General features: G+C 37.9%; 1 protein-coding gene across 1 annotated transcript; it reads left to right on the forward strand.

Moving 5' to 3' along the window:
- Positions 1 to 1,361: 1,361 nt before the first annotated feature.
- On the forward strand, positions 1,362 to 16,677 carry DTWD1 (DTW domain containing 1). The gene is made up of 6 exons (XM_058811086.1): positions 1,362 to 1,473; positions 6,412 to 6,611; positions 8,746 to 9,024; positions 10,092 to 10,235; positions 11,099 to 11,372; positions 15,112 to 16,677. Exons 1-6 carry the CDS (start codon positions 1,362 to 1,364, stop codon positions 15,339 to 15,341), a joined length of 1,239 nt encoding a protein of 412 aa, XP_058667069.1. The 3' UTR covers positions 15,342 to 16,677.
- Positions 16,678 to 25,979: the final 9,302 nt, after the last annotated feature.

A 25,979-nucleotide genomic window follows, 5' to 3' on the forward strand; every position in this document is an offset into this window, starting at 1 on the left:
GTGCCATAGCAGTGGTCTCCCAGAGCTCTGGGATTTTTTCTGCTCTGACTAAATTTCACTTAAATCCATCCATTATCTGTTTATAGTGGTAACACATTACAGAGAACGCTGTGGGCTCACCCAGCTCTTCCAAGTTAAAGGCCCTTTAGGAGTTTGGAGCATATATAACTTTGATGTATATAAACTTTCTCTAAATTAAATTTTTCAGGGTGATCTTTTTCTACATATAATTTTCTCTGTCTGTAACTAAAAAGAGAATTCTGCCCAACGCACAGTGACTGACACAGAGAAAGGTTTTGAGAAAATATTTCTATATTTTACATTTACTTCAAAAACATATTTCTTTTGCATTTGTCAATCAGTTTCAACATATAAGATAATGAAATCCACATTGTCATGAAATCTAAATAAATGAGCACTAAAGATAGAAATCTGCTCTAAATCTAAGTTTTGGAATGGATATCAAATGACATATGTAATCTAAAAATCATAAACTTTTACTGTCAAAACATCCAGGTATTTAATGGTAATATAATACTACTTCCTTTAATGGTAATGTAATACTACTTCCAATAGAAATTTCTAGGGCAGGTATTGTCTGAATTCTGTAAGAATATTTCTAAAAAGTGGCTCTTTTTTATAGAGAGATTCTTTCAAGGCCACCAACAAACAGTTGCTTTTGCAAAAAACATTTTGAGATGTTTGATCCAGTGTTGTTTTTCTTAATGAGAAATGATGCCATGGATAGTTAGTTCAGATTCCATTCCAGGATACTGTTTTAAAATATTTATTCATATTTATACACCTACAACCAGTATTAAGAAGTCATCATCATTATTATTACTGAGCAGAAAAAGCCAGCTTTGACATCAGTATTTCTAGTACTGCATTTTCTATGCATATATACATGTATGGCATTACACACATAAGGCAACAGACAATAAAGCAACAGAATCTCACTGAAATGCACAGCTGGTACTCTGGACAAAATATGCCTCAGGAAAAGGAAAAAACCAGTACCTGATACCCACTGAAAAACTAAATCTACCAATCCCTCCTGGAAGTCAACATCAAAATATTTAATAGATTCAGGAAATACTGCCCAAAAAGCAACACAATGACTTGTGACAACCAATCAGGATACACCTGACAAAATAACACCATATCCAAAAAGTCTACAAAAAAGATTTCATATTGTAATTTTTTAATTAATGTGAAAATACTGAAGTGAACTGTCACAACTGTAATGAACTTCTGTTAGAGAAAAAAAAAAAAAGCTTTTAAAAAGCACATCATTTAATAATTCCATTTTACTATTCATATATTATATAAGCCAAAAAAATTCCCTTTAATGACCGCCCATGATAATTTCCAGCTTTTCATCACCAGTCCTGGTTGCTCTCTCTCTCAGGTACTTACATGCAAGTGCTTCCAGCTGTCCTCTGGAGCCAAAAGCTGCCAATCTGGATGCAGGTACATTGGTTTATGTGTCACATTAATGCTTTTATGTGCCAAAATGCAGCAGCTACCCATGTATCACTGAAAATGCTACCGGCACTCTTACCTGAGAAAAAGCATCCTTAGCATGCCTGAGAACAGGAAGAAAATGTGCCACAAAATCTGCCATTCTGTCAAACAAGTGCTCTTGGTTAAGCTTCAAAGGGGAAAAAATCAGGGCAAAGATACCTACATAAATTCAGATATGGCTGTGTGCAAATATTGATGCACAACACTGTCAAACTCACAGTTATCTGAGGTGAGGCACTGCCAACACAAAGGAACAGCACCAAAACACATATCCCTAAATTATTGCCCTCTCTTACTCCAACACATCCTTCTTCCAAACATTTTAACAACTTCTAAGTGTTTAATCGCTTCTGAGTATATTGAAGTATTTCCTGATTCAGAACAGCACTGAAAAACATGAATTATCTGAAGCATATGTTAAGTTTATCAGCCAACAATTAAGACAGAATCTAAGTGAGGTACTGAACCAAAGCCAGTGCACATAATCACAGCCTCCTGCCACAGGAATATTTTCCTCCTCTTCTTAATAAAGAACATAGTGACCATCTGAGGTAACAGAACCCACACAATTTTGATTTATGCTCTTAACCTAAATATTCCAAACTCATACCTTTTATAAATTTTAGGACCATTGCACAAAGTAAGCAAAGTAAAATAAACAGTCAATTTCATCTAAAAGTTTATTTTAAGCTTCATGATAAAAACTTACCAACTAAACTAATTCTCCATACGCTCAACTACAGCTTCCCAAAGTTACATGAAAAGGTAACTTGGACCTACAGTTGATGCAGTTGAGCTGCATGAGTAAAACACATTTTTGTACTTGTGGGATATGCAGATTTTTTGTTTGATAATAAAAGCCATAACAACACTTAAAATTACTTTACATGTTAAACTTCTGGAGAAACCATGACCACAAAGAATCCTGAAGCACTGCAATAGATTATTTTGAGAGAAACAGACTTCGAGAACAATTTTCTATCAAAACAACAAAAAAATATTCAGTACAATGAATGCAGGGATTTAAAACTCCTAAAACCACAAAGCAAATCATAACTGGACAAAGGTAAAAAGTACAAGGATTTTAATTTGAAACATGATCCACAGGCACATAGGAACTTCTTTCAGCTTGCAGAAGTACTGAAGGGAAAAACTTGCAGGGGGAATGTTTAACTTTTACTGAGAGAAACAAAAGCAGCTTCTTTAGGTATCTCAACATCAGGCTGTCAAAACACAGGGACTGATTTGCATTTGCCAGATACCTGCAAGTCTCTCAGCCTGTTACTGATTTTTCTTTTCAGTTTTCAGTAAACACAAGACTAAAAGTCTAAACATTTAAAGTTTAAACCACAAAAACGTTCTTTGATACAAAATTAGTTTGATACAAAATTAGTAAGGCATCCAGTCACACCTGCTGTATTAATTCCCATTGAAGATGAGTAAAAAACCCCAGAATTTACACTTTTTATGGTGACCAGTCCTCATATTTACACAGTATTTGGAATTTCCATTACCCAATGTATCTGAATTCATGTAATCTTACAAAAACTGAGGTATTTGTCTGATTTCCATGTCAAACCATATTCATAAGACAGAATGCTGTGTACTTTTTTACATGCAAGCTAAAGAAACTCACCTCTACATTTCTACCATTTGACTTCTCAGCAATGTATCTGGGAACCTGAAAAATTTATAAATACTTATTTCATAATTAATCTATTTCACACATGAAATAAACAGCATTTTCAGCTAAGAGAATGCACACTACAAAGTGTGAATATATTTCAGATAAGGAACAAAGGTGTAAAACAGCTACTTTAGGTGACTATAAGATACTCTTATAAATACAAAGAAACCAAAGTAGTTTTTCAAGCTGGGTTTTTTACCTCCTAAAAAACATACAGAGATAGATGTTATTCTATTTCTGTATCCAAGGGGGGAAAAAAAAAGAAAATTTGATTTTTCTTGTCTTATCCATAAAAAGAATTAAAATTATTTAATGCTCCTTTGCTCTCCACATCTCACAGGTCTCAGTCAGAGCTCCCTCTGTAGTAACTTTCTCAGTAACAATGTCTTTAAAATTCAGCCAGGTTTAGCAAGAAGTAGGGGCTGGATTGATGATTTAATTGATTAAAAGCTCCAAGCAGGCAACGACCTTTCATATATCTGGATCTACACCTAAATGTGTCAACACACAAAACTTAACACACTGCACAGGCCCCCTGGAAGGATTGGAAGGCTTAAAAGTTGCCATTTTAGGCTCATCTTGCCTTTATTAACACTGTGGAGAACAGGCTTGCCTAGAGTTTTGCCTGCACCTTGTTTAGGCCTAAACAAAATGCTCCTAAAACCCAGGCAGAACTGGGGCTTTAGTTTATTAGGTTTTTTCAAATGATGAACTTGACACTTCACACTGACAGAGTGAGGGAAAGCTGTAAACACTTAGCTGGGCCAATGCCTGCTGGGTGCTCTGTTCAAGGGCAGGGAGATGCTCCTCTAGATCCACAGGGCCACACTGGCATGAGAAGACCTTTTGAGCACATTTCTGTGCCTCAGTGACGTGTGTTTATTGTCTTCTCCAAGTCTGAGTGTGGTCTGATGTTCATACAGATATTTACATACAACACTAAAGGAATAAACCTTTTGTAACTTACCCAGCAAAAAGTAAAGCTCATCAACAGAGATACAACTCAGCCACTCCTTCTGCAACCAGTACATTGTAAAAACAGCTTGTTCTGGAAATTATAGAAATGTAATTCTTAAATTAAGTAATCTGTGAACTTTATTTTGCATAAAGAATTGCAATACAAGTATAAATGCATTTTACATCTAAGAATCTCTAATTCTGGCAACACTGCAATGCAGACTGTGCTTTCCTCCTCTCTCATGTTCTGCATTCAGAGAGGATTACATCACCTCAAAGAGCCAGAAAAACAGAAATAGACCAGGGAGGCCCATTACAGCAGACACAGAGTAATTAAAAAGACTATAACTTTTTAGTTAGAGAAGGAGATAACTCAAGAAAAAAGGGTCATTATGTTTCTAAAGAGACAAATAAAATCATGTGCAATTTAAGTTCTCGGAAAGGCCAGTAATGCCTTCCATCTGTTGAGAACAGCCTTGGAAGCACAGAGGAAACTGATCCTTGATCTAGCAAAGAATTTAAACTAGCAGCTTAAATATTTGAGCAAATTGTTGGAACCAAAGGTAGTTGTTTGAACTTAATCATCAAATTGATCACTTCACTGAAAATACTCAGCAAGCATTAAAACAGAGTTATCAGTGTGTTTTTAAGCTGAAGGTATTGCTGAAGGACATTGACATGCTCTATTGTAACAGCAGGGCAGAAAGGCAAATTATTTCTTTAAAAAAGCAAATCAATGAATTGTTATTGACTGCACTGAAACTATTAACACACACAGGCTCATTCTGTGATGCTGCAATTTCAGGGTAAAATGGTTAAGTAAAACCAACTTTAAAATGTAAAAAATTCAATACTTTGTTCTGATATTATCCTAAATGTAAGTGTTTCCATTTTCATGTCAGGTTCCTCCTCCTAGATATCTACTATTTAAAAAAAATAATTTCATAATGAAATGCTCCATATCTTTTCAAGCATTTTTTGTTTCTTTGTTCCAATGGGGAAAAAGTTCTGGTTCAAAGCTCAAAAGAGCAAATTTTCTGGTTTTAAAGATTTGAGTGAATTAATACTTGCAAATAATGTAGGCAGGTCAAAAGGAATGTCCTGCTTCTTCCAAAAAGAATGTCATTCTGACAATTCACTGGTAACCACATTGTACCGAATTCTTCAACAAACCAGAAAGGCATCTATAGTCAAATATTTCCCTAGCAGTACTACGAGTGTAAGAAAAGAGAGAAAGGTAAGATCAGAACCAACTTTTCATCCTCATCAGAACCTTCTGCCTCAGGGTTCAGGATTTCTCTTATGTTAGTAATGGCATGGCCTGATCAAATCTTTTAAACAAAGCTTGATTCAGGATCTTGACTCAAGCAACGTTCCAACCACAAAAAATTGCTGTACAGCACAAAGGCATTTTCCTCTATGGTATAGGTGCAAGAAAAAAAAAGGTTAACAGCAGAGAGGCTGCTCTCTTAAAGGTGTGCCATTTCTACAAAGCCCTTTTGCAGTGCCCAAGGGTCTTGGAAATACAACCTACACTCAAACTCAATTCTCAGTTTATAAATTCTCATTTATAGGGTTTTGTTCTTATAATACACAAAATACTACTTCATATCCTTAGATGCTAAGAAACATACTAAATATGTGAAAGATACGTAAAGGCACGGGATCACAAAGACAGAACTTCCATCTCCATCTCACTACCTCCACAATATTACAGTATTATTATTCACACACTTCTAAAGTGCACACTGAAGAAAAAGTGACAATTCTGCCACTATTCTCTCGTATTCAGTAATTTGTTTACAAGCTGGAAGCTCTGTGAAGATTGCAGATTACCGAGATTCACCCTAAAGGCTGAATATTGGGTAAATGCTACAATGGAGCAGCATCCTCAACCAGGCCAAGGAATCCCACAGAAGAGATCCCATATTCCCTTTAGAGAGAGATTCAAAACAAGCAGAGGAATGTGGCAGCACAATTCCTCCAGCCAATAAATATGCTCTAAGGATTCTACTGGGTGACGCGAAAAATACAGAGTTTAAAAAAAAAAAGAAATTCTGATCTATCTTTCCTGGAGTTCTGATGGGAGTCAAAGCCGCAGCCTCACACCCAGGCGGCGCCGCCTCACGGAGAGGGCAGCGCTGGGCAGGGACGCAGGCAGGAAACACCTGGCGCGGGCCCAGCTGGGAACGGCGGGGTTCTCCCCCCTGCCCAGGGAGCTGGAAGTGCTTTCTGCCCAGAATCTGTGACCCAAAGCACGGAACAGCCCAAGCGGGGCGTGAGGCGCCCAGAGCACCGCAGCCCCCTCAGGCAGAGGCGGCCCGCGGGAGCCGCGCTCAGCCCCGGGCTGTTTCCGTTCCCCGCCTCCCCGCGGCGGCCGAGCCCGGCACTTTCGTTCCGGGGCCTGCGAGGGCCGCGCGGGAGTCGCGCCGGGCGGCGGGTGAGGAGCGGGCGGTGCGGGGGCGCTGGAGCCGGGCGAGGAGCGGCTGAGGAGCTCCAGTCCCGGCGCGGCGGTGGCGGCAGGAGAGAGGAGGCAGCGCGGCTCGGGAGCGCCGAGGGGCCGCGCCGTTCGCGGGGCGGGCTCGGGCGGCCCGCGGTGGGAAGCGGCTTTGCGCCCACGGGGGCCGCGGTGCCGCTGCGGCGGCGGGACGGGGCCGCTCAGACACCGAGCGGTAGAACCGCGCTGTTACCGGGGCAGAGACAGCGGCCCAGGGCTGTGCCCGCCCAGCGCCCTGCGCTGTCCGCCCGCAGAACCTGCGCTCCGAGGCGGCCTGCGCTCACCCCGCCGGGCTGATAGCAGCGAGCAGCGGCATGGCCGGGGCTGTGGCACCCCTGAGCTGTACACGGCCCCCCGAGGTGCACCGCCGACCTGCTGAGTTGTCCTAGAATGGCGGCTGGAGTGTGGAGGGTACCACCCACAGGCAGCGATTTACCAGGGGTTTAGAGATGAGGTGCAGATGGAGTTGTTGTTCAGTCTTAAAAATATCTCTCTGAAATGAGATTTGGATCTCAAAGTTCTAGTCTGTCATTTTCTGAAGTGTACTGTACTGTATGTATAGTGCTGCAGCCTGGGCACAGCTATTAGTTTGAGGCCACAGCGTATCCCTTGTCAGCATCGATAACAAAAGTGCTCCAGGGTGTCACCGTTGAGCGGCACAGAGTGTAAGACATTCCACTGAAGAGAGTCAGTTTGCAGGCTGGGAATGCATGTCCAATTCCAGGGCCTCTCGCCCTCTGCTTCTTGAGGAAACTTGATAATAGCACAGGTTGCTCTGAGATGTAAACTATACTGGCTTTATCTCAGAGAAACTTGAAAGCAAATTGCACTAGAAAATTCGTATGCATATTAGATTTTGTATTTATTTGAGTGGACTTCTCTGACCCTTTCAAAAGTTAGACCATGGCAGAGGCAGAGGGGAAGGTATCATAGCATGCATGAGTATTTAATTTTACCAGAAAATAACAATTTTTTCTGGAATTGATTTTAATTTGGTGTAGGAAACTTAGCTTAGTTTTTTAGTTTTGTTACTTTCCAATTACATTACACTTGATTTTATTTAAACGCTTCATTTTGGATTACATTTCAGGACTTACTGTTTGTTTGTTTTTGTTAAACATGACTTTGCTACACGATTTCATAAGTGTGATCCTTGACATGAAAAAGTAAACCTAAATTAGCTGAAAGTAAATCCTGAGAAGAACTTCTTTCATTGCATGTGATGCAGCACAAAGTGCCAAAGGCAGTTTATAACTACTGCAGGCTGGGCAGGCTCCTGGCTGGGGCTGCTGTGGGGCTGAGAGAGCAGTGAGAGGGGGCTGTGACAGCACAGCAGCACTAATTCTGTCTGCCCCGGGGTGGACACATGGTCATGTTTCTCATGCCTTGCTACATGGTGAAAATTCTGTGCCAGCTGTAGAGGGTGAGACAACAGCTATCCTGAGGAAAGCCTGACAAAAATCCATCAATAGTACTAAAAAAACACAAACTTGTGGAAGTCTAGACTGGGTCAGCACTTAGTATCTGGAACATGGGGCACCAAAGCCCTTTTCTAGCTGTTACTGTTCAGCCTCAAGCTCTTCTCCTGGAAAATTTCTTTTATTTCACAAAGTTCTATCCAACAGGAATTTCATTCAGGTTATTTGGTTGGCCCACACGCAATAAATTTTAGGATAAAGATCTAAATTAGCACAATTAACTTTTGTCTTACAAATTTCTATCCTGTAGGCATATAATTCCTTGTCAGTAGTCATATTGGAGACAAATGGGATTGCTTATCCAGGTAAACACTGCTTACAGTGTTTTCATAAACTTCTAGGCACAAATCTTAACAACAGAGAAATAATAGACTTCTGCAGGACTTACATGAGTGGGATAGTGAATGTGCATCTCTGCATTAAGGATGCAGATCTCGAGTTCTTTCCAGTTTATCTCATGCAAATCTCTTGAATCAGATGATTTTATTATTCTTTCTGTTGTAGGAAACCTGTTCTTAAATGGGATAATGCTGAATATTTTCCAGTAGATTAGTTCATAGTAATTGGCTTTTTATTTAACAACATTTTGTCTGTTTCAGCTAACCATGTCTTTAAATTCATCTACACTTTTAAATGAAGGAAATGCTCGAGGAGCAAAAAGAAATACTGAGTGTTTGGAAAGCCTACTGCAGAGTCCATCATCTATTCAAGATAATCCACTTCAACAATTACAGTTAGCATCCCAGGAAGTACTGGAAAAGGCAAAAAAGAGTGGGAGATCAAAATGCCCCCGATGCAATAGTTCAAGGATGTTCTATTGTTATACATGCTTTGTTCCTGTTGAAACTGTCCCTACCAAAGAAATTCCAACTGTGAAGGTTAGTATTTCTTAATAATTTTTTATAATATCTTTGGGGTTTTAGTTACTGTGGACAGAGAATAGTGTCTGCAGTCATTTCTTTTCTGACTCATTCTTTACAGACATTCATTTTGAACACAGCTATAAGTATGAATAAACTACAGTTAGATAAAATTACTGTTCTTACTTGAGGAATTACATGTACAAACACTGAAAATGTTCCAATCCTCACATAAACATTTATGTGTCTTCTAGATGAGAATATAGGCTGAAGTCACTCAGCTTCTCATGCAACTGTGTTTCCACTTAGTTGTGGAAAGTTTCTTTATGGTGCTCTTGCACATTCTTCAGTTTCTAATAACTCTGGCCAGAAAATGTTATATTGGGAACAAAAAATTTGTCCAAAACCAAGGGAGAATTTTACATAAAATGTGACCTAAAAGACATTCCTATATGTCATGGTTCTATAATTCAGATAACACTGTTAAAATATAAGTAGTGAAATGCCTTTCAGCTGACTTACTTGGGGAAACTGTCAGAGAGGACTGAGACATTTTGCAATATCATTTAGGATCTAAGATGCGTTTTGAAGACAGTGGCGTTTGAAAGCATCATAAAAATACTTTAGAAGTAATTTTGAAATTTGACTTAGTAAACTTAGGTATATTTTCATTGAAATAATAATTTTCACAGTTGGGTGAGTACCTAATAGAGATAGAACCATTATATTGCTCAAATTAAGAGCACATCCAGCTTACCTTATTGATTCTATTTCTGTAGATTGGCAGCATTCCAAAGTGCATCACTGCTTACTTAGCTATTTGCATGAATTGAATGTAGGTAGGTGCTTCTTCTAACTTGTCTCTAGTTTAGTTCTAAACCTATAAAAAAATCATCACTTACATTTTAATTACACATCCATAGGAATTTCTTCCAAGTTTTGAGTAAGTTCTTGTTTGTTCCTAATAGATAAGTTCTTGTAAATTCTAATAAGTTTCTAAGTAAGTTCTAATAAGTTCTTGTAAGTTTCTAATAGATGTTTGTAAATATGATGATGAACACTGCTTTTTTCTCCTTTTACTCTAGTTACCTTTGAAGATTGACATTATTAAACACCCAAACGAAACAGACGGCAAAAGCACGGCTGTGCACGCTAAGCTCCTGGCACCTGATGATGTTACAATTTATAAATACCCCTGCATTCCAGAGTATGAAGAGAAGAGACACGAAGTAAGAGATTCTCTAGAGATGGCCAGGCTCTGTGCTGGGGAGGTGCAGCTCCCTCCTGCAGTGGTAGTGCCCTGCAGGGAGGAAACCACTGTTCCATTAGTGCAGTCCATCCTGTGCTCTCTCAAAGATTAGCTCTGCAAACACACAGTTATGGACTGTAACCTTTTCTCCAAAGCTGAGAAAGACCGCAGCACTATTTAACCACCTTGAATTTTCTGTGTTCATCTCCTCACATAATGGAGAACTGGATTTACTGTGTATCTGAAGAAATATTTTGCCTATATTTAAAGTATTCAACTTGGAGCAAGTTAAACAGCAGTTGAATGTTGTGCTCATATTTAGCAGCTGCAACCAGATACATACCTTTTCACAACCTCCTTAAAATTTTTAACATTCACTATGACAAAGGAAAACAACTAAAATTCAAGTCTTGTCTATCATAGCATAGAGCACAAAAAAAGTGAGTTATGAACGTGGATGTGTATGTTCATTTAAATGGTAAGCTATCCTTTTTGGCCCTCCTGCCCCATACACTGCAGTGACAAGTGACATTTGAACTTCCTCAGGGCTGACACCATTGTCTTGGCTGAAAAATCTTTTTATACAGAAGTGTTAGAGTTGGTAGTAGAGGCATGGAAGTAACATTAATTAAAAATCTCTGTTAAGAATCTCAATTCATTAACATATTTTTAATGTGCATTTAATGCTTTGGACAATAGAATATTTTTAAGAGACACTATTTCATCTTGTCCTGACTTAAATGTTTACAGACAGGTTAGAAAATTTCTGATCTTTAATATAACAATTCCTGTTGTTCTGTTAGATTTTATTGACACTCAGATCTCTTTGTTTTCTTCATTCAGATAGCACTTATATTTCCTGGCCCAAATTCAGTTTCAGTTAAAGATATTGCTTTCCATCTCCAAAAGTTCACCAAGAAAAGTGTGTGTTCTAGTGATGATGACTGTTTCAGAGAGCCCCTTCCTAAAAAAGCAAAAATAGAACCTGAAGAAGAAAAAAATCCAAATGAATGCATCTCAAGCAGCAGGAGTGAAGGCACTAGACTGAAGAAAATAATATTTATTGACAGTACCTGGAATCAAACTAACAAGATAATAACTGATGAACGACTTCAAGGTAAAAAAATACAAGTTGATACTGTGACATTATTGCTGCATAAATGATTAAGGGACATATGTCTATAACAGACCTGAGCACAATGTAAGCTTGTATGTACCCCTATCTCTGTGTATGAAGGATTCAGCAGCCTGTTCCAGGCTGTAAAATACTTCCTGAGCCAAAGACTCCATTACTTTTCATGGCATATAATTTATTTTGCAAAAAGATAATACTAGTACTAAGAAAGCATTTACATTTATTTGTCTCACTTCTCTGTTGGAGCGAATTTCCTCAGTCTCAGAGAATGGAAGCTGTCATGTTAGACAGTAGAACAGTAGTTAGAAAGGCCTCTGAAGGGGAAGCCAGGAAGATTTTTTTGCAGGTGGCTGCCTGCTTTCCAGAGACCCATGGGACCATTTGTGTACAAGTTTGTGGCAGACAGGCCCCAAGAAGATAAATAAGGGATTTAGGAGGTTCAGCACAGGTTTGTCATGCCTTGGGTTCTCTTTCTCCTCAAATTGTTAATGGACATTTCCATGATCTCACTACTCCAGACAAAAAAGGAATGGCTGCTTGCCCTCCACACCCTTCCAACTCTGAGAGCAGAAATTGGTAATTCTGCAAAAAGTTTTTGTCTTAGGTTCTTTACAAGAAGTTTACATTTAAGCATTCTAATTAAAACCACAAAAGACAAAACAATTTAGCAATAGCATTCCATTTCTTTTGAGATGAATAGGAGTTAGAAAATACTTTCATTAGTGCAAAAAGTGCACTTAGCTGGGAGGCAGGTTGTCAAGTTTATATGCAATATACACATATATATATATACACATTACATATATATATGTATATACACTACTACTGGATCCTACAAGGAATTTAACAGACTTTCTTGCATAGAAGATGGATGTTGCCTTGTCTAGTCAGCTTATTAAAGAATCCTACATTAGTATGATGTATTGGGCAATTAAAATCCTACTCTATCAGCCACAATGAAGTATTACTGTAAAGATTAGAGGAATTGCATGTTATTCATTAATGTAAGGCATTTGAAACTTACTTTAAGAGGACAAATTCAAGGAAAACACGAGGCTGCCAGGGGAACTGAAAATTTCGATGGAAGCCTATGCATATATTTGTCAAAAAGACTTAATTGGTGTTACTTTGGAGCTCTTGAATGGTTTCCAGTTTCCCCATGAGAATGCTGATTTGATGTACTACTCTCTCCTTTCTAGTACATCTCGGTTCCAGCTGTTTTCCAGCTGTTTTGCAGCTCCCTGGGTTCCTGAGCACCTTTCAGGATTGCTGTGAGGTTTAATAGTGTCATGCAAGTCAGTTTCTAGTATGGGAGAATTTTACCCATCCACACATTGGGTGTAACAGTGTGCACAGCCTGTGCATGTATTGCTTTCCTTAGTGCCTGTCATAAAGAACATAAATTGCATTAATACCCCTTTTAGAGATTGCAGTTTTCACTTCCAAGATGAATGGGGCAGAGTTTCCTTAGGCATAAACTGATGACATTTTTATGTTGTACATACATGAAAAATAGAGAACTGTTTTCATTTTTCAGTTCAATTGCAAATGAGGTCATCATCCAACAAAATATCCATCATATGTTAAAGCTAAAAAAGGAGTGTTCATAATTCCAAATAAAAAGTAATTGCCATACTTATTAGGATTAAGTTACAAGAAATATTGAAGGAAAACATTAATGAAGCCAAGAAAACATAAAGAAAAGCCTTGTGTTTTGTAAGTTTATATTCATATAGACAGTAAATCTAGTAAATTGTGCTGCAAGAGAAAGCAAATGAGTACATCGATCTTAAAATAAGCTGGGAGAACTTGAACAAAATTAGTTCTATATCTTGGAGAAGTGTTAATATATCTTTAGAAAACAAAACTAAATCAGTTAAAGACAAGAAATACATGAGAGTTGGTATTGTCTAGGATTGATTACTTCATTAAAAGTGATCTCTAGACCGGAAAACAAACAGGTGAATTTAATGTTAATGATGACTTTCTGACATGAGTGATGGAGCTTATTGGCAGCATCACCATGACTGTTAAAGAAACTGATTGCTTTGGTTTTTTTCCCTGTAAGTTGTAACTGCTTTGTATCAGCCAAATATTTTATTAGCTTATTCATTAGCATTGTGGGGTTTCATGTGAACGGTGAGTATTTGTAAGCAAACATTGCCTTTGGCTGAATACAGATCCAGTACAGATGAAAAGTGCTCAGTAAACTTTTATCCTTAACCCCCTCTGGTTTTGGTTTTTTTTTTTTTTTTATGATGAGTCCTAAAGTCTTTTGTTTGAAAGTAACTGATACTGCACTTGTGGTAAGCTCAGTAGTGTCCATGGTCTTGCCTTCAGTGAACTTTTGTTTGTGTTCAAACCACAACTACGTGGGAATTGATGCTGGAGGAATCGTCCCTGAAATTTTCTTCACTGTTTTTAGGGTGAAAGCACTGTGGATTTGATGGAAGTTTTCATTTTGGTTAGGCCTGAGAATTCAGGTGGTGAAGACTCTTGGGGGCAACAAGCTTGATGCAGTTTCCTCCTGCTATTTTAAGTTTCACATGTGTAGGATTATTAGAGGTAATAATTAGACTGTGTGTGCTGTTTTGAGATTTTGGTTCTGACATGTCAATAATAACATGGAAATTCAGGGACAGACTCTCCTGTTCAGGTTTGGATTTTTTTAATGCTGTAATTGAGATTTCTTCTACAATGCAGGATACCATACTTTACTAACTGCAAAGCAAACAACTAAATCCCTCTTGCAATTACACTGAAAAGAATAAAACACAGTTTGTAGGCTAGAAGTGTACAGTTACAAGTGCTAGGCTCTAGCCTGAATTTGGACCTTTCTGAAACTTCCCTGTCCATAACTTCCAAGCAGTTCTTAGACCATACTGGTTTTTGTACTGTTACCTGTATTAAACTGTCCCATGAGACAGAGTATCAGATTGTGATAGAAAAAGATAACTTTACAATCTGCTTCTGATATTGTTGACAGGTGTGTACCATGTTCTTCATGATCCAAGTGCCCATCCTGTTTAAAATCCATCTGAATAATAGAATAGTTACAGAGACTAAAGTAGATAAAAGATTTTTTTTTGTGCCATACAGACACCAAATTCCCTCTTTCATCTTAAGTGGGAATGCTTTTAGTATCTAATAAAGTTAATTGCAAGATGCTGTCATACTTACTCCTTAGTAATTTCAGTGACATTTCAGTTACTTTACAAGCATAAGTACAATTACAATTACAAACTGGCTCTTGTAAATAGTCCTCACTTCAGCAACACTAACAGTCTAAGGGATTCTGTTTTACACTTGAAAAGTATTAACTTTGCAAAAGATGAAATAATAATTTTCTGAACATTGGTGAGTCTTGGTAGGTGTGGATTCCACTCTTGCCATGTGAAGCGACTCTGCAGTTTACTGAGGGCTGTGTGGCTGTTTGAATGAAAGGATAACTTGTAATTAACTGCAGATTTGAAGATTGTAACCTAGGAATTACAGCACCTCATCAAATTCCAAAGTGATCCAAAAAGGGGGATAAAATTATTGCCTCAGTTTTAAAGATCAAAAGTGTAGGTACAGGAAGAGAAATTATTTTCATGCAGGCACTGAGCAGGCTAGCAGCAAAATCAGAAAACAAAACTAAAGTCTTGGCGCTAAAGTCTTGTTTGACATTCTGGCCACCAATTCAGATTGTCTAATCTAGGTCATCTTTTTTTCTTGACAGGGTTACTGCAAATTGAGTTGAAGACAAGGAAAACTTGCTTTTGGCGTCATCAGAAGGGAACACCAGATACATACCTTTCCACAATAGAAGCAATTTATTATTTCCTTGTGGACTATCATCAGGAAATTTTGAAAGAGAGCTACAAAGGACAATATGATAATCTGCTTTTTTTCTTTTCATTTATGTATACATTGATTAAAGATGCCAAGTGTTGTGCAGGAAAAAAGTAAGCTGTCTGTCGGTGCATGACACTACTTTTTTTTGTAATAATAACCTGCACAAACATAACTAGGTTGTTTTTTTTTTTGGCAATAGACTGTCCTCTAAATAATGTCCAGAAGTGAGCTGCAGACCTCCTCCTGCATGCTTGAGGTTGTAGAACTGCTCACATGAGCAGTCTTATTAGAGTTACTTACTTGAAAACAGTTACGTTTTCCTAAATATTGCTGTACTTCAACCTACAGGCCTGATGTGCTCACTGTGATGAGCACATTTCCTGAGATGGGAGTGGAGGACCTGACCCCTCTTGCTGTAAGGAGTGATCTCTTAACTGTAAGAAGGAATTAGCATGCTGGCTTTTCCATTGTTACTAATACTTCTGTCAGATGGTTTCTTTGTGGTTTACACAGCAATACAGATTTTGCCTTCATGGCATCAAAGGCTTACTGAGTGAGCAGATGGTGTTTGCTTGCTGGGGTGAGTGGCAGCAATAGAGAATGAAAGAGCATATTAATTGAAAATGAATTATATATTTTCATTATTAATTCTGGAAAATTCTTCTAGTAATTAAAATGTGGTCTCTTTAAACACTATTACAATGTATGATTTCTGTAGTACCATTCATGTACTCTTATATTAGGATTATTCTCAAATTCTTGGGTCATTTTAGACTTCTTCAAACAAATTTAGTTAAGTGTTTATTACTGTTATATATTACCATTCATTATTTGAGGGAGCACTAACCTAACAAATGTCACTATGGCATATTGTAGGCACCACAAATATTGGTTCTGACCACAGTATTTCTGACAAGGCTTCGTTAAACTAGGCAGGCTGTGAATCTGCTCTGCTTTTCCTTTTGCAGTAAAGGGGCAGATTAGAACAGTCTCAGCAAGACTTTGTGCTGATGGGAGTTTTGTCATGGTTGTAGTGCTGCTGTCAGAGTCATCAGGTGTGAATGCAGTTTTGCCAAGCTACACCAGCACAGCCAGTGCCGGCAGAGGGAACAGACTTGACCTTTCAGCAGAGTTATATGAATATATTTTAGATCGTACATTGATAATTATATTCCTAAGGTAGAAAAAAATATTATTAAAGGTACAATATAAGATGGATAAGTATTTCTGGATATTCTTAGAAATGCGTTACTTAAGATAAAATATATCTTGTCAAAGTGACAGACTGAAAAATTACAATAGATTATTTTTTAAACAAAACATCAGAGTTTTTGTTATCATTTGTAGCATACTCTGTAGGAGGTCACTCACACACCCTTGGTGAACATAGAAATAATGTCTTGGAAAATACTTCAAGAAAATGTTTTTATACTTACACAGCAGTCCATACAGGCTCAAATGGCTGGTTTGTAAAAAAGAAACTTGCATTTTTAATAGTGAAAAAACCCCTGCATTTCAAGGTGAAATATTAATATTGTTTCAAACACAAAATACAAATACACTCTCTTACATCATACCTCATATTGGTGTGCTTATCTGTACAAGCACATATAAAAATGTATTGCAGTGGACAACAAAAACATATCCCCATCTGCAGAACAAAATGCTGGTTGTATTATGAAATTATGAAATGTGCATGAACTATAACAGCACCACAGGAAAAACAGGCTTGAAGTAAGAATTAGAAAGATAATTTTTCTATCTACCTATATATTGAGCTCATGTGCCAAGCAATGAGAACAATCAGCAGTTGTGTCTCAGTGCTATTGAAACAACACTGCCTATTCATTTGGTACTTATTGCTATTGAGAGGTTATTTTGCCTTTTTAAAATGATTCATGTTACTTCCTTTGGTATGAATTTTGATAGTCTTTTGACATTTCCATCTGTACTTGTATTTCTTAAACAAAGATTGTTGTTGTTTTTTTTTAAATCACACAAGTATAATAGCTTGAGAAGGAAACTTTCACCCACTTTAAACAAACAAAAATAAAATTAACCCACTGACCTAATGTTTTACAAGAACCAGAGAGAAAAATCTGAGGGGAGATGGGGAGTTACTTCCAAGACACATTTCCCTGAAAACATGTTTTTTATTTAAGAAGCAGAGGTCAGATAAAAGCTTGTATAAGCTGTTCTTCGTTACTTTTGGAAAAAAGGTGAAAAATTGTTACCAAATTTAAGTTTTGTGTATCTCACTTTATTTGAACAATGGGATTTAAGAACCTTTTCCAAAAGAAAATTAGTTTTAAATTTCATTTCATTCTCAGATGAAATTAATGTACAGAAAGCATTTTAGATCTGACATACTGTGTCCAGGAACTGGGTTCAGATTCTTTTTCTTCCAGTGCAACCTCAGTGTAATGCAAGAGTCATTTGTTACACCAACGGACAGAGGCACACCTAATATCTGTAATTCTTTACAGTCTGTTGCTGTTCCTCTGATAACCTTTTATGGGGGCAGGAAGGAGGTTTTTGTCACTTCTGCTGCAAATCTGTCCTGTCTGAGCAGCAGTTGTAGTTGCCCTTTCTCTCATATAAAAAAATATTTACATCCTCTATTTAATTTTGATGTTGGTATAAGAAGCCAAACCAAGTCATCCATCTGACACTGAAAGCATCTTAGTACCACTGATACATTTCCCCAGCTTTGAGACTAAAGAAAAATTTGTTCCACTAAATGAAAGCAATCAAGTGGTTAATCCTTTCAAGTGCAATTAGCAGCACTGACCTCCCTGTTCTTTAAATTGAGGGTCATGGGGAGGTAAAGGCCAGTTCTGGGCCTTTTCTTTCATATCAGAATACCCCTTCACTATCTCTTCTGTTTCCAAAAACATCAGAGACCAAGAGAGAAAAACAGGCTTCTGCTTCCATTAGCAGTAACTTAAACAGCCATAAGTTAAAGGGGGAGGAAAAGGAAGAGCATCTCTATCTCCTCTCACAACAGGAGACATCTGGCCTCCTGTGGGGAGGCCCCAGATAACAAAGAACCTGTCAGTGCAAACCTCCACGATGTCTTCTGAGAACCATTTTACCTGCAGTCTGGCTCATTCATTTCCTGCCACTGAAGCCATCTGCTTTTGCTTATTGTGGGTATTTTTGTTCTTTGTTTGGCCAGGAGCATGAAGTGGCTTCACTTTAGCATGCCTGTAAGCTTGGTCAGAGGGAGTATTTAATCCTTTTATCAAAATGAATAAGAGAGGGAGCTGCTGCAAAAAACAATTCCTTTCCTGGAAGGTAGCAGAAATGTCATCCAAGCCAAGGTTGGATAAAGGGTCATGACAGTGCATGGGGTAAAGATACATTGAGATTGAAAAGAGATGCCTTGGAAGCTTGGAAGCTACAGCACAACCTCCCAAAGCACTTGTAATCTTACCTGATTTAAATCCTTTGCTACTGCTTCTTGCAATTTTTGAGTCCATCTGGTTTTCCACATAGTGTTCTTCAGGCCCAACTGCAGAGTAATACAAGGTTCTGTTCTTACCTTGCCCTTGAACTGTGTTTCAGTACTTGCCTGAATGCTCTAAATATCAGTCTACATAAATGACAGTTATAGCATACTTGTACAAAATGTAATGTGATTTGAAAATCCATCCTACCTACCCTTACCTTCAAAAGTGCCAAAAGAAGAAGAGAGGGAGGGAAACTTCCTATTAATTTCCCATAAGTTACTATAACACAATTAATACACTCCCAGGTGCCATTAACTTGTGTCTCAGAGTATTCTGGGATACAAAAGTTAATGGTGATTGCAACACATTTCCAACAAGAAAGCTTTCTTACTAAGATCAGAATATGTGGCAGTTAAACTCCTGATCCACTGATACCAGAATATGAAGCCACCTACTAAGGTACTGAAGGACTCAACATAGTTCCTAAACTGTTTTTCCTTGTCTTGAAGGACACCATTTTAGTAAAATTGTAATGCTGTCATTAAGAATGTTAATTGTGACTAATCAAACTTAGTAATAACAACATTTAAAGGAAGTGTTTATAAGAAAAATCTACCAGATTCTTCCTGTTTGCTTGTTGGGAAAGATAACACGTAGCTGCCATTTTACAGATTCAGAAAAGAAATGAGATGCTGTGGAATTTAAAAAGTCGTTTATCACATAAAACTACGCATATTGGTGTGATTTCTTCACCCCTATCTGCCAGAAATAAAGTCAAATAATTCCAGAGTAAGAGGTGGGAACTAGTTCTCTAATGCAAAACAGACAGCAGGCTGCATTTTCACCTCATGGAAAGTGGAAATTTTTGTCTAACTTTAGCAATACTGGTGCGGTTGCCACATGATTTTACTGCTGACTTCTCAGACCACTGGTGTTGCAATAGGATGTTTAGAAACATACCACAGAAGAGTGAACAGAATAGAATGTGCTCCACCAACATATCCCAGACTGAATCCTGCTCCTTCTCTCATCCTGTGCACTGAGCTTCCCTTACTTGTAAAAGTAATTTCTGCCTCTGAATAAAGTGTCCATCTATGAAACTGGGCCCATAAGCCAGTTTAACTGGCATGAAATCTAAGGGCTTTAGTACAATTCCTGAAATTATTTGCTTTGGAGATGGATACTAATGAACTGAAGAGAATCAAACTCCTTTAGATTTAAAAAAGGATCCTTTTCTCTTTTCTACAGAAGAACAATACTTTGAATTCCAGCAAAAGAAGCTTGTTCAAGCTGAAACTCAGCCTTCATTAATTTCCTAATGTTAAATAAAAATTCTGTATTTCAAGAACATCATAATGTTTTATTTCTTTCAAAAATTATTTTTGAGGTTTTAGTTTCATGACTAAATAGTTTGCCAAATGCAGCATGAATTTCAGCTGACCTGAAACTGCATTTTCTAGTGATAGTACTGCTGAAACATGCAGTATAGTTTTTCTGTTTGCAGGTTTCCTTTGAGCAGAATTAATGCTACAGTCTTTTTCTTTTTTCATGTTTACAGCAGTCAAGGAAGCAACTTGATACAGCTTCCATTGTCAGAAGCATCACATAACACACCTCAGTCTACTTGAGGCAGTTGGATCACATTACTTCCTCTTAACCTCACAAATGTCTGAGTGTGGTGACAGTATTGGCTTTACTCTGCATACCTGTGTTGGTTAAGAATACCAAAGTGCTTGCATTCTATTCTATTGTGACTGTGTTGGCAAAAAAATATAACATAGAAAGCTTTACATCACCAAAATCTTCCTCTTTTCTCTGAATATGGCTTACTTTTTCCAGAAAACTGATTTAAAACCAATGCCTGAGGCAGCTGCCAGGGAATTGGCAAAACTAACAAAATTATAGTGTCAAACTCCTGAATGTAGAATGCTCTTTAAGGTGGGCATGGCTGAGCTGGTTTTGCTCATTTTAAAATAATTCATTGAAAAAAGAATGAAGCCCATGAAAACCAACACTAGATTCAAACAATTTGGGTAACATGCAATACTTGAGCTGTTCCAACATATGGATGGTCTGATGGCAATGGCCAGGATTTGGTTTTCTAGGCCTCTGCAAAGCTCTGCCTTTCTATATAGACAGCGGTGATTTTCAGGTAAACATGTGCCTTTGTATATTCAGGCAATGATTTAGAAAATACATTCCTAGTTTATATTCCTATATGTTGGCACTTTTCATGTAAGAAATTAATATATCATAACTTACTCTGTACTAAATTCTGTCACTGTCTTTCAGTACCTTGTTTTGTTTTCCAGAGTTTCAGTATTGGCATGCTACTGATAACAGAATTGGGATCTTCCTGTGCTGCTGAGTTTACTGTGTCATTTGCAGCAGTGACCAGAGCCAAGTCTGTATCTCAGACAAAAAGGAAATATATTACAAAATGTGTTATTATAAAAGGAAAAGCCACTGCTTCAAGTTATCAAGACAACACCAAAGCACATTAATCAAGCATACAATAAATGATGACAGTTTGTTGTTTCATCTGAATGAAAAAATTAAATCCATCTGTTGGTGTTCAAACCTAGAATCCAATCTTGGCAGTTCCATGTGCTAATGAAAACTATTGAAAAAATTTCATGCATTCTCTATGCAAGATATCATAAAAATAAATACTCCTAGGACTTAAGAGGCAGTGTTACGCAAGGCTGTGGTGAGGTCACTAAACAGAGCCCATGTGTGGGATCTGAGGATGACGTGCATTATGTTATACCACATAGAGTATTTCAACACTGCTCACTCACAGGCCAAACCTCCAATATCTGTTCCGATCAGCTCCTCAGTTCCATGGCTCTGCATGCAAGAGGGTGGAATTTACACCGACTCCATTGGAGCACCAGGAATTAACATTTTATTTATTCAAAAGATTCCACCACTTAAGACAGTAGAACACATCTCTAAAAATTCCTTATAATTCCTAAAACCTCTAGCCATGCTGCTCATGAAAGGTATATTTCTAGAGTAACCTACTGATAAAAATACAGGGTTTCGTTTAGAGCTTTAGCACCACAGTATCAAATAGATTTCCCTTGTCCTCCTCATGCTTATTGAATCCTTCAAGGACCTCTTAATAGGCCTGTGAAATATCTGCAGAAGCAGCACTACTCCCTTGCCCCAACATACTTACCCATGTGCTTACCAAGTTTAGGTTTTTTCCCAAAGTTGTTCAGTTTGCCCAGTAAAGTCAAACTTAACTGTCTGTACGTTTGTTCAGTCTCCTAGAGTCTATTAAAATCAGCACCATGTTAGAGCTTCCATTTCTCTTGACCTTTCTAACTACAGGGCTGGCTGTGCTTCCCAGGAGCGTGGCAACCTGAGAAGAATGAGAGAAGAATGTTTGGCTGTACCATTTCTCTGTCTTCTGCAAGAGTCCTCCAAGTGACTGAGGGGCATGAGCCAAAAGAATTTAATGCACTGTTACATGGAGAGCAATATGATCTAGGGCAACCATAGCTCTACTTTGAGCATAGAAGGGAATAAAAGCAGTCTAAACAAAAATGTCTGATTTCCCTGCTGTTTCAAGTTCTAAAGTCCATGCAAATGGTATGTCAACAAACTTACAGTATCAATGCAAGCAGATTATCCTCATTGACAGCAATGAAGCTACACCTATTTCAGATGTTTATGAAACACAGATACATAACCTTGCCTTTTCAATCTGAGTTTATAGGATAAAAAGTGAGTCAAACATTTTAAGATTGTCAGCTGAAAACATTTGACATTTAGTCTTCTAGAAGCAGTAAATTCAAGATCCCATGGTACTAAACTTAGCTTGTAAATCTTCATTTATGATCTATCTCCTTCATAGTTGCTTAGAACAAAGTCCCCTAGATTGACTCCCATCTATTAAAGCTGGGTCCAGTGAGATGTAAAGCAGCTCTAAACCAGATAAAACAGTGAAGAATTTTGTGAGGGAAATACAGTGTGTGCAAGGTGATACAAAAATCTGAAAATGTGTTGCTGAAATGACCACAACCCCATCTGTCAGTGGCCTACACAGTCTCTAGTTTAAGAGCTGAGAGCCTCAGAAGGAAGTGAAAGGCAGAGGTACTATAGAGCCATCTTTGCCTTTCCTCCTAATGCTGCAGCTCATATGTATCTCCAGAGACACTATCACAGCTCTTACAGCCTTCCTTGCTTATGCAGTGTTGAATATATTAGGAAATATTTGCCATCCTTACAAACTTAGGACTTATACCAAAAAAAAAATCCAAAAGAGACCATTAAGTGAGTGAAAATTAAAACCACAAATCATTAACACCCTAAACATTGAAAATTTTATGTGCAGATTTTTAACAATGCAGCATTCAACTTGGAATTCACAATTTTTTTACAAGTAAAGCCCCTGACCCTTTTAAAAATAAGTTCTTTAATCTTCGGGGGAAGAGTATATCAACATTTCTAAACATTTCTATTTTTATCAAAATTTCTAAGACTTTGAGTGTTTTCTGCTGGACTTTTTTAATGTGACTATCCCAAATGAACTGCACTTAACATTACTTTCTACAGCAGCCTGCTTTGCTGGGGGAGGCACTTTGGCAATTCTCTTCCTTTTTTTCCATATCCCTCTCCTCTCAGAGGCCCCTCATCGTGATGACCCATTCCTTTGGCTACGGGCTGCATGCAGCTGCCTCTGAGAGAAGCCAACTGTATTCTTGGGTCAGCTGGAGAAGCCAGCTTCATTCCAGCTGCAGGGATGTACAGCACCTCCAACGCCTGAGGCTTGGGGCACAGAAGACCCATGCTTCCCCTCGGGCTGCAGCAGAGGCGCAGAACATTTCAGCTGGCTACATAGCAGCTGCTCAATTGCTTCAGGCAATTCAGTGTACAAAAACTATTATATTTAAGGATTTTCTGCTACATATTTGGAACCATTGTCTTTTGTTCACATGCCTTCATAGGCATTTGCAATTTTTTATAATGAAAGAAGAATGATTAGCTGGCACATTTCAACTTAGCAGCTTATACTTTGCTGTAGATGGGATGCATGAAAATACAGTGTTTCCTGATTTCCATTAATATTTTCCATGTATATTTATGCTACAGAAATTAAACTGTCCTGAAACACCATGACACAAACTTTTCTGTTATTGTTGCAATTGAAAATGGATGTTGGCCAAAGCTTGCCATTCTTAGAGAAATCTCAGACTGAGTAGCTGATTACCCTGCCTAAATCTTGGCAGTACTGAGTTACCCATTTTTAGGAAAAAAATTTTGGGAGGGTTTTTTAATGAGAATTAACACAATGAGGGAGGCCCAGTAAAGTAACGTCAGTGACTTCATTTTTGCTAAAAAACCACTACTATTCAAAGGGTAAAAAAACCAAAACCATTTAGGTTTGTGTCTAGTTCTTTGTATTTCCCCTATTCCCAGATGAGGAAAACTCCCAGAAGAGTTCAGAGACATCGAGTGAGTCATTATTCATTAAGCTCTATTCATAAAGAACAGGAGTGACTTACATGGGAGGTGGAATATACATCAACTGCAAAACCTCAAAACCTCACTATATGACAAATTGTGTAAACTTGATGAAATTAGTCTTGAGCCTTGATGAACCCTTTTGCCTTATGCTGTATCATTACAGAAGAATGAGCACTGTAGTACTATCAAGATGTATGCTCTGAAGATGACTAATAATTGTAAAGGTCTGTATTTATGGGCAAAACCAAGAAAGGAATGACTGCTAACATCAGGTGAGATACAGATGGCATATAAGGAGAGAATAGGTATTTAAGAGTTTTAATATTTGGATTACAAGTGTGAATTGGATAGATGCAAAGGAAGCGGGAACAAGACTTTGACGTGATAATATGAAGTGAACAGTGAAATATTCAGTGTTACTCAAGACATGAGGTAGCTTGGAAATCCTGCTGTTGAGTAATTTGAACAGCAAATATCTGAACTCTCACCCAGAGTAATGATGGAATCAGACTCCTTTATCTCTTCAATAAGTTGGTCTAAGCCAGCTTCAGCACAAGTTCCAACAATTTCCACAGGTTCCCTTCCTGCTGTAGATGCTGTGCCATATCCACCCAAAAGTGACATTTGGCAAAGATCAAGCCCTAATGAGAATATATTAAAGGAGTATATTGGTCAAAACAACAGTTCCAAGTCCATTACAAGAATCCCAAAATAAATAGTTCATTTGTTCATTTGCTGTAAGTTCCCATGTAGTTTATTTGGGAAGTCAGACTGCATTATTTTTCAGCTCATTAAAGTTTACTTTAACAAGCTGTGAAGCTGATACAGAAATAGTTCAACAGTTTAATATTACATTGCCTTTTTTTTTTTAAGCTTCAGGATCCCACTTGGCATAACAATTACATTTCAAACAGATTTTCAGATATGCTTTGGAGAAAACTTTGTTTTTCAGATATTTTTAAATTATTTCTCTTCTCCCCTTAAACTACCTTAACATTTTTCCCTAGTGAAACAAAGATGTTCTTTGTTTAAATAGCATTTCCCATCTTGCATGTTATGAAACAGCACATTTTGCACTTCCTCAAGGCCAGTTGCTGGGTGAGATCTTTCAGTAAAGGCCATTCAGTGTTTTATAAAATATTAACCTATGTGGCTGGTTTCACAAGTAAATTACATTGCTGTTATTGTTTTTTCTAGTTGTTTGTAAAGTTCAGTTGCCGGATTTAGTGTACTAGGAACTGTGTACATACAGCAGGGCTAGAACTCGTGCAAAAATGTGCAAGTTCTCTTATGGCATAAGATCACCACTTCAATCAGAAGGAATCTACTCTTTCAAGGCCACTGGTTTGTACTGCATGCCAACATGTGCCAGTCATGACCCAGGGTGTGAGCAGCAGAACTGAACTGATGGCACAGTTAACTGATGTTCAGTGAAGTGCTTGAGCTCTGGGTAAAGGAGCTACTAAAAGCAGGGCAGAAATGAGGAAGAGCTCTCCTGGCACAAATATACTGCTTGCAATCCTTCAGTTGGCTGGATATCTCTACAGTGTTACACATCATGCAACCCAGACATATTTTGATTTCTTTGCTGCCATTGGCATTTTAGGAGTTTTTTCTGCCAGGTTTTAATTCTAGAAAACCCACCAGACATATATATCCAGTTGTCATAACTTCATTATTTATACTACCAATATGAGGAAAATTCTGTCACAGAGCCAGTCCAGTCATCCAATCTCCTGCAACATCTTATTTGTAAAAGTTTCCTAAGTAGATGCCTTTGTCTTTTTTCACACAGAAAAGAGGATCAACTAGTGGAATTTGC

This window comes from Ammospiza caudacuta, chromosome 10, assembly GCF_027887145.1.
Source record: "Ammospiza caudacuta isolate bAmmCau1 chromosome 10, bAmmCau1.pri, whole genome shotgun sequence".
In the NCBI taxonomy this organism is placed as follows: Eukaryota; Metazoa; Chordata; class Aves; order Passeriformes; family Passerellidae; genus Ammospiza; species Ammospiza caudacuta.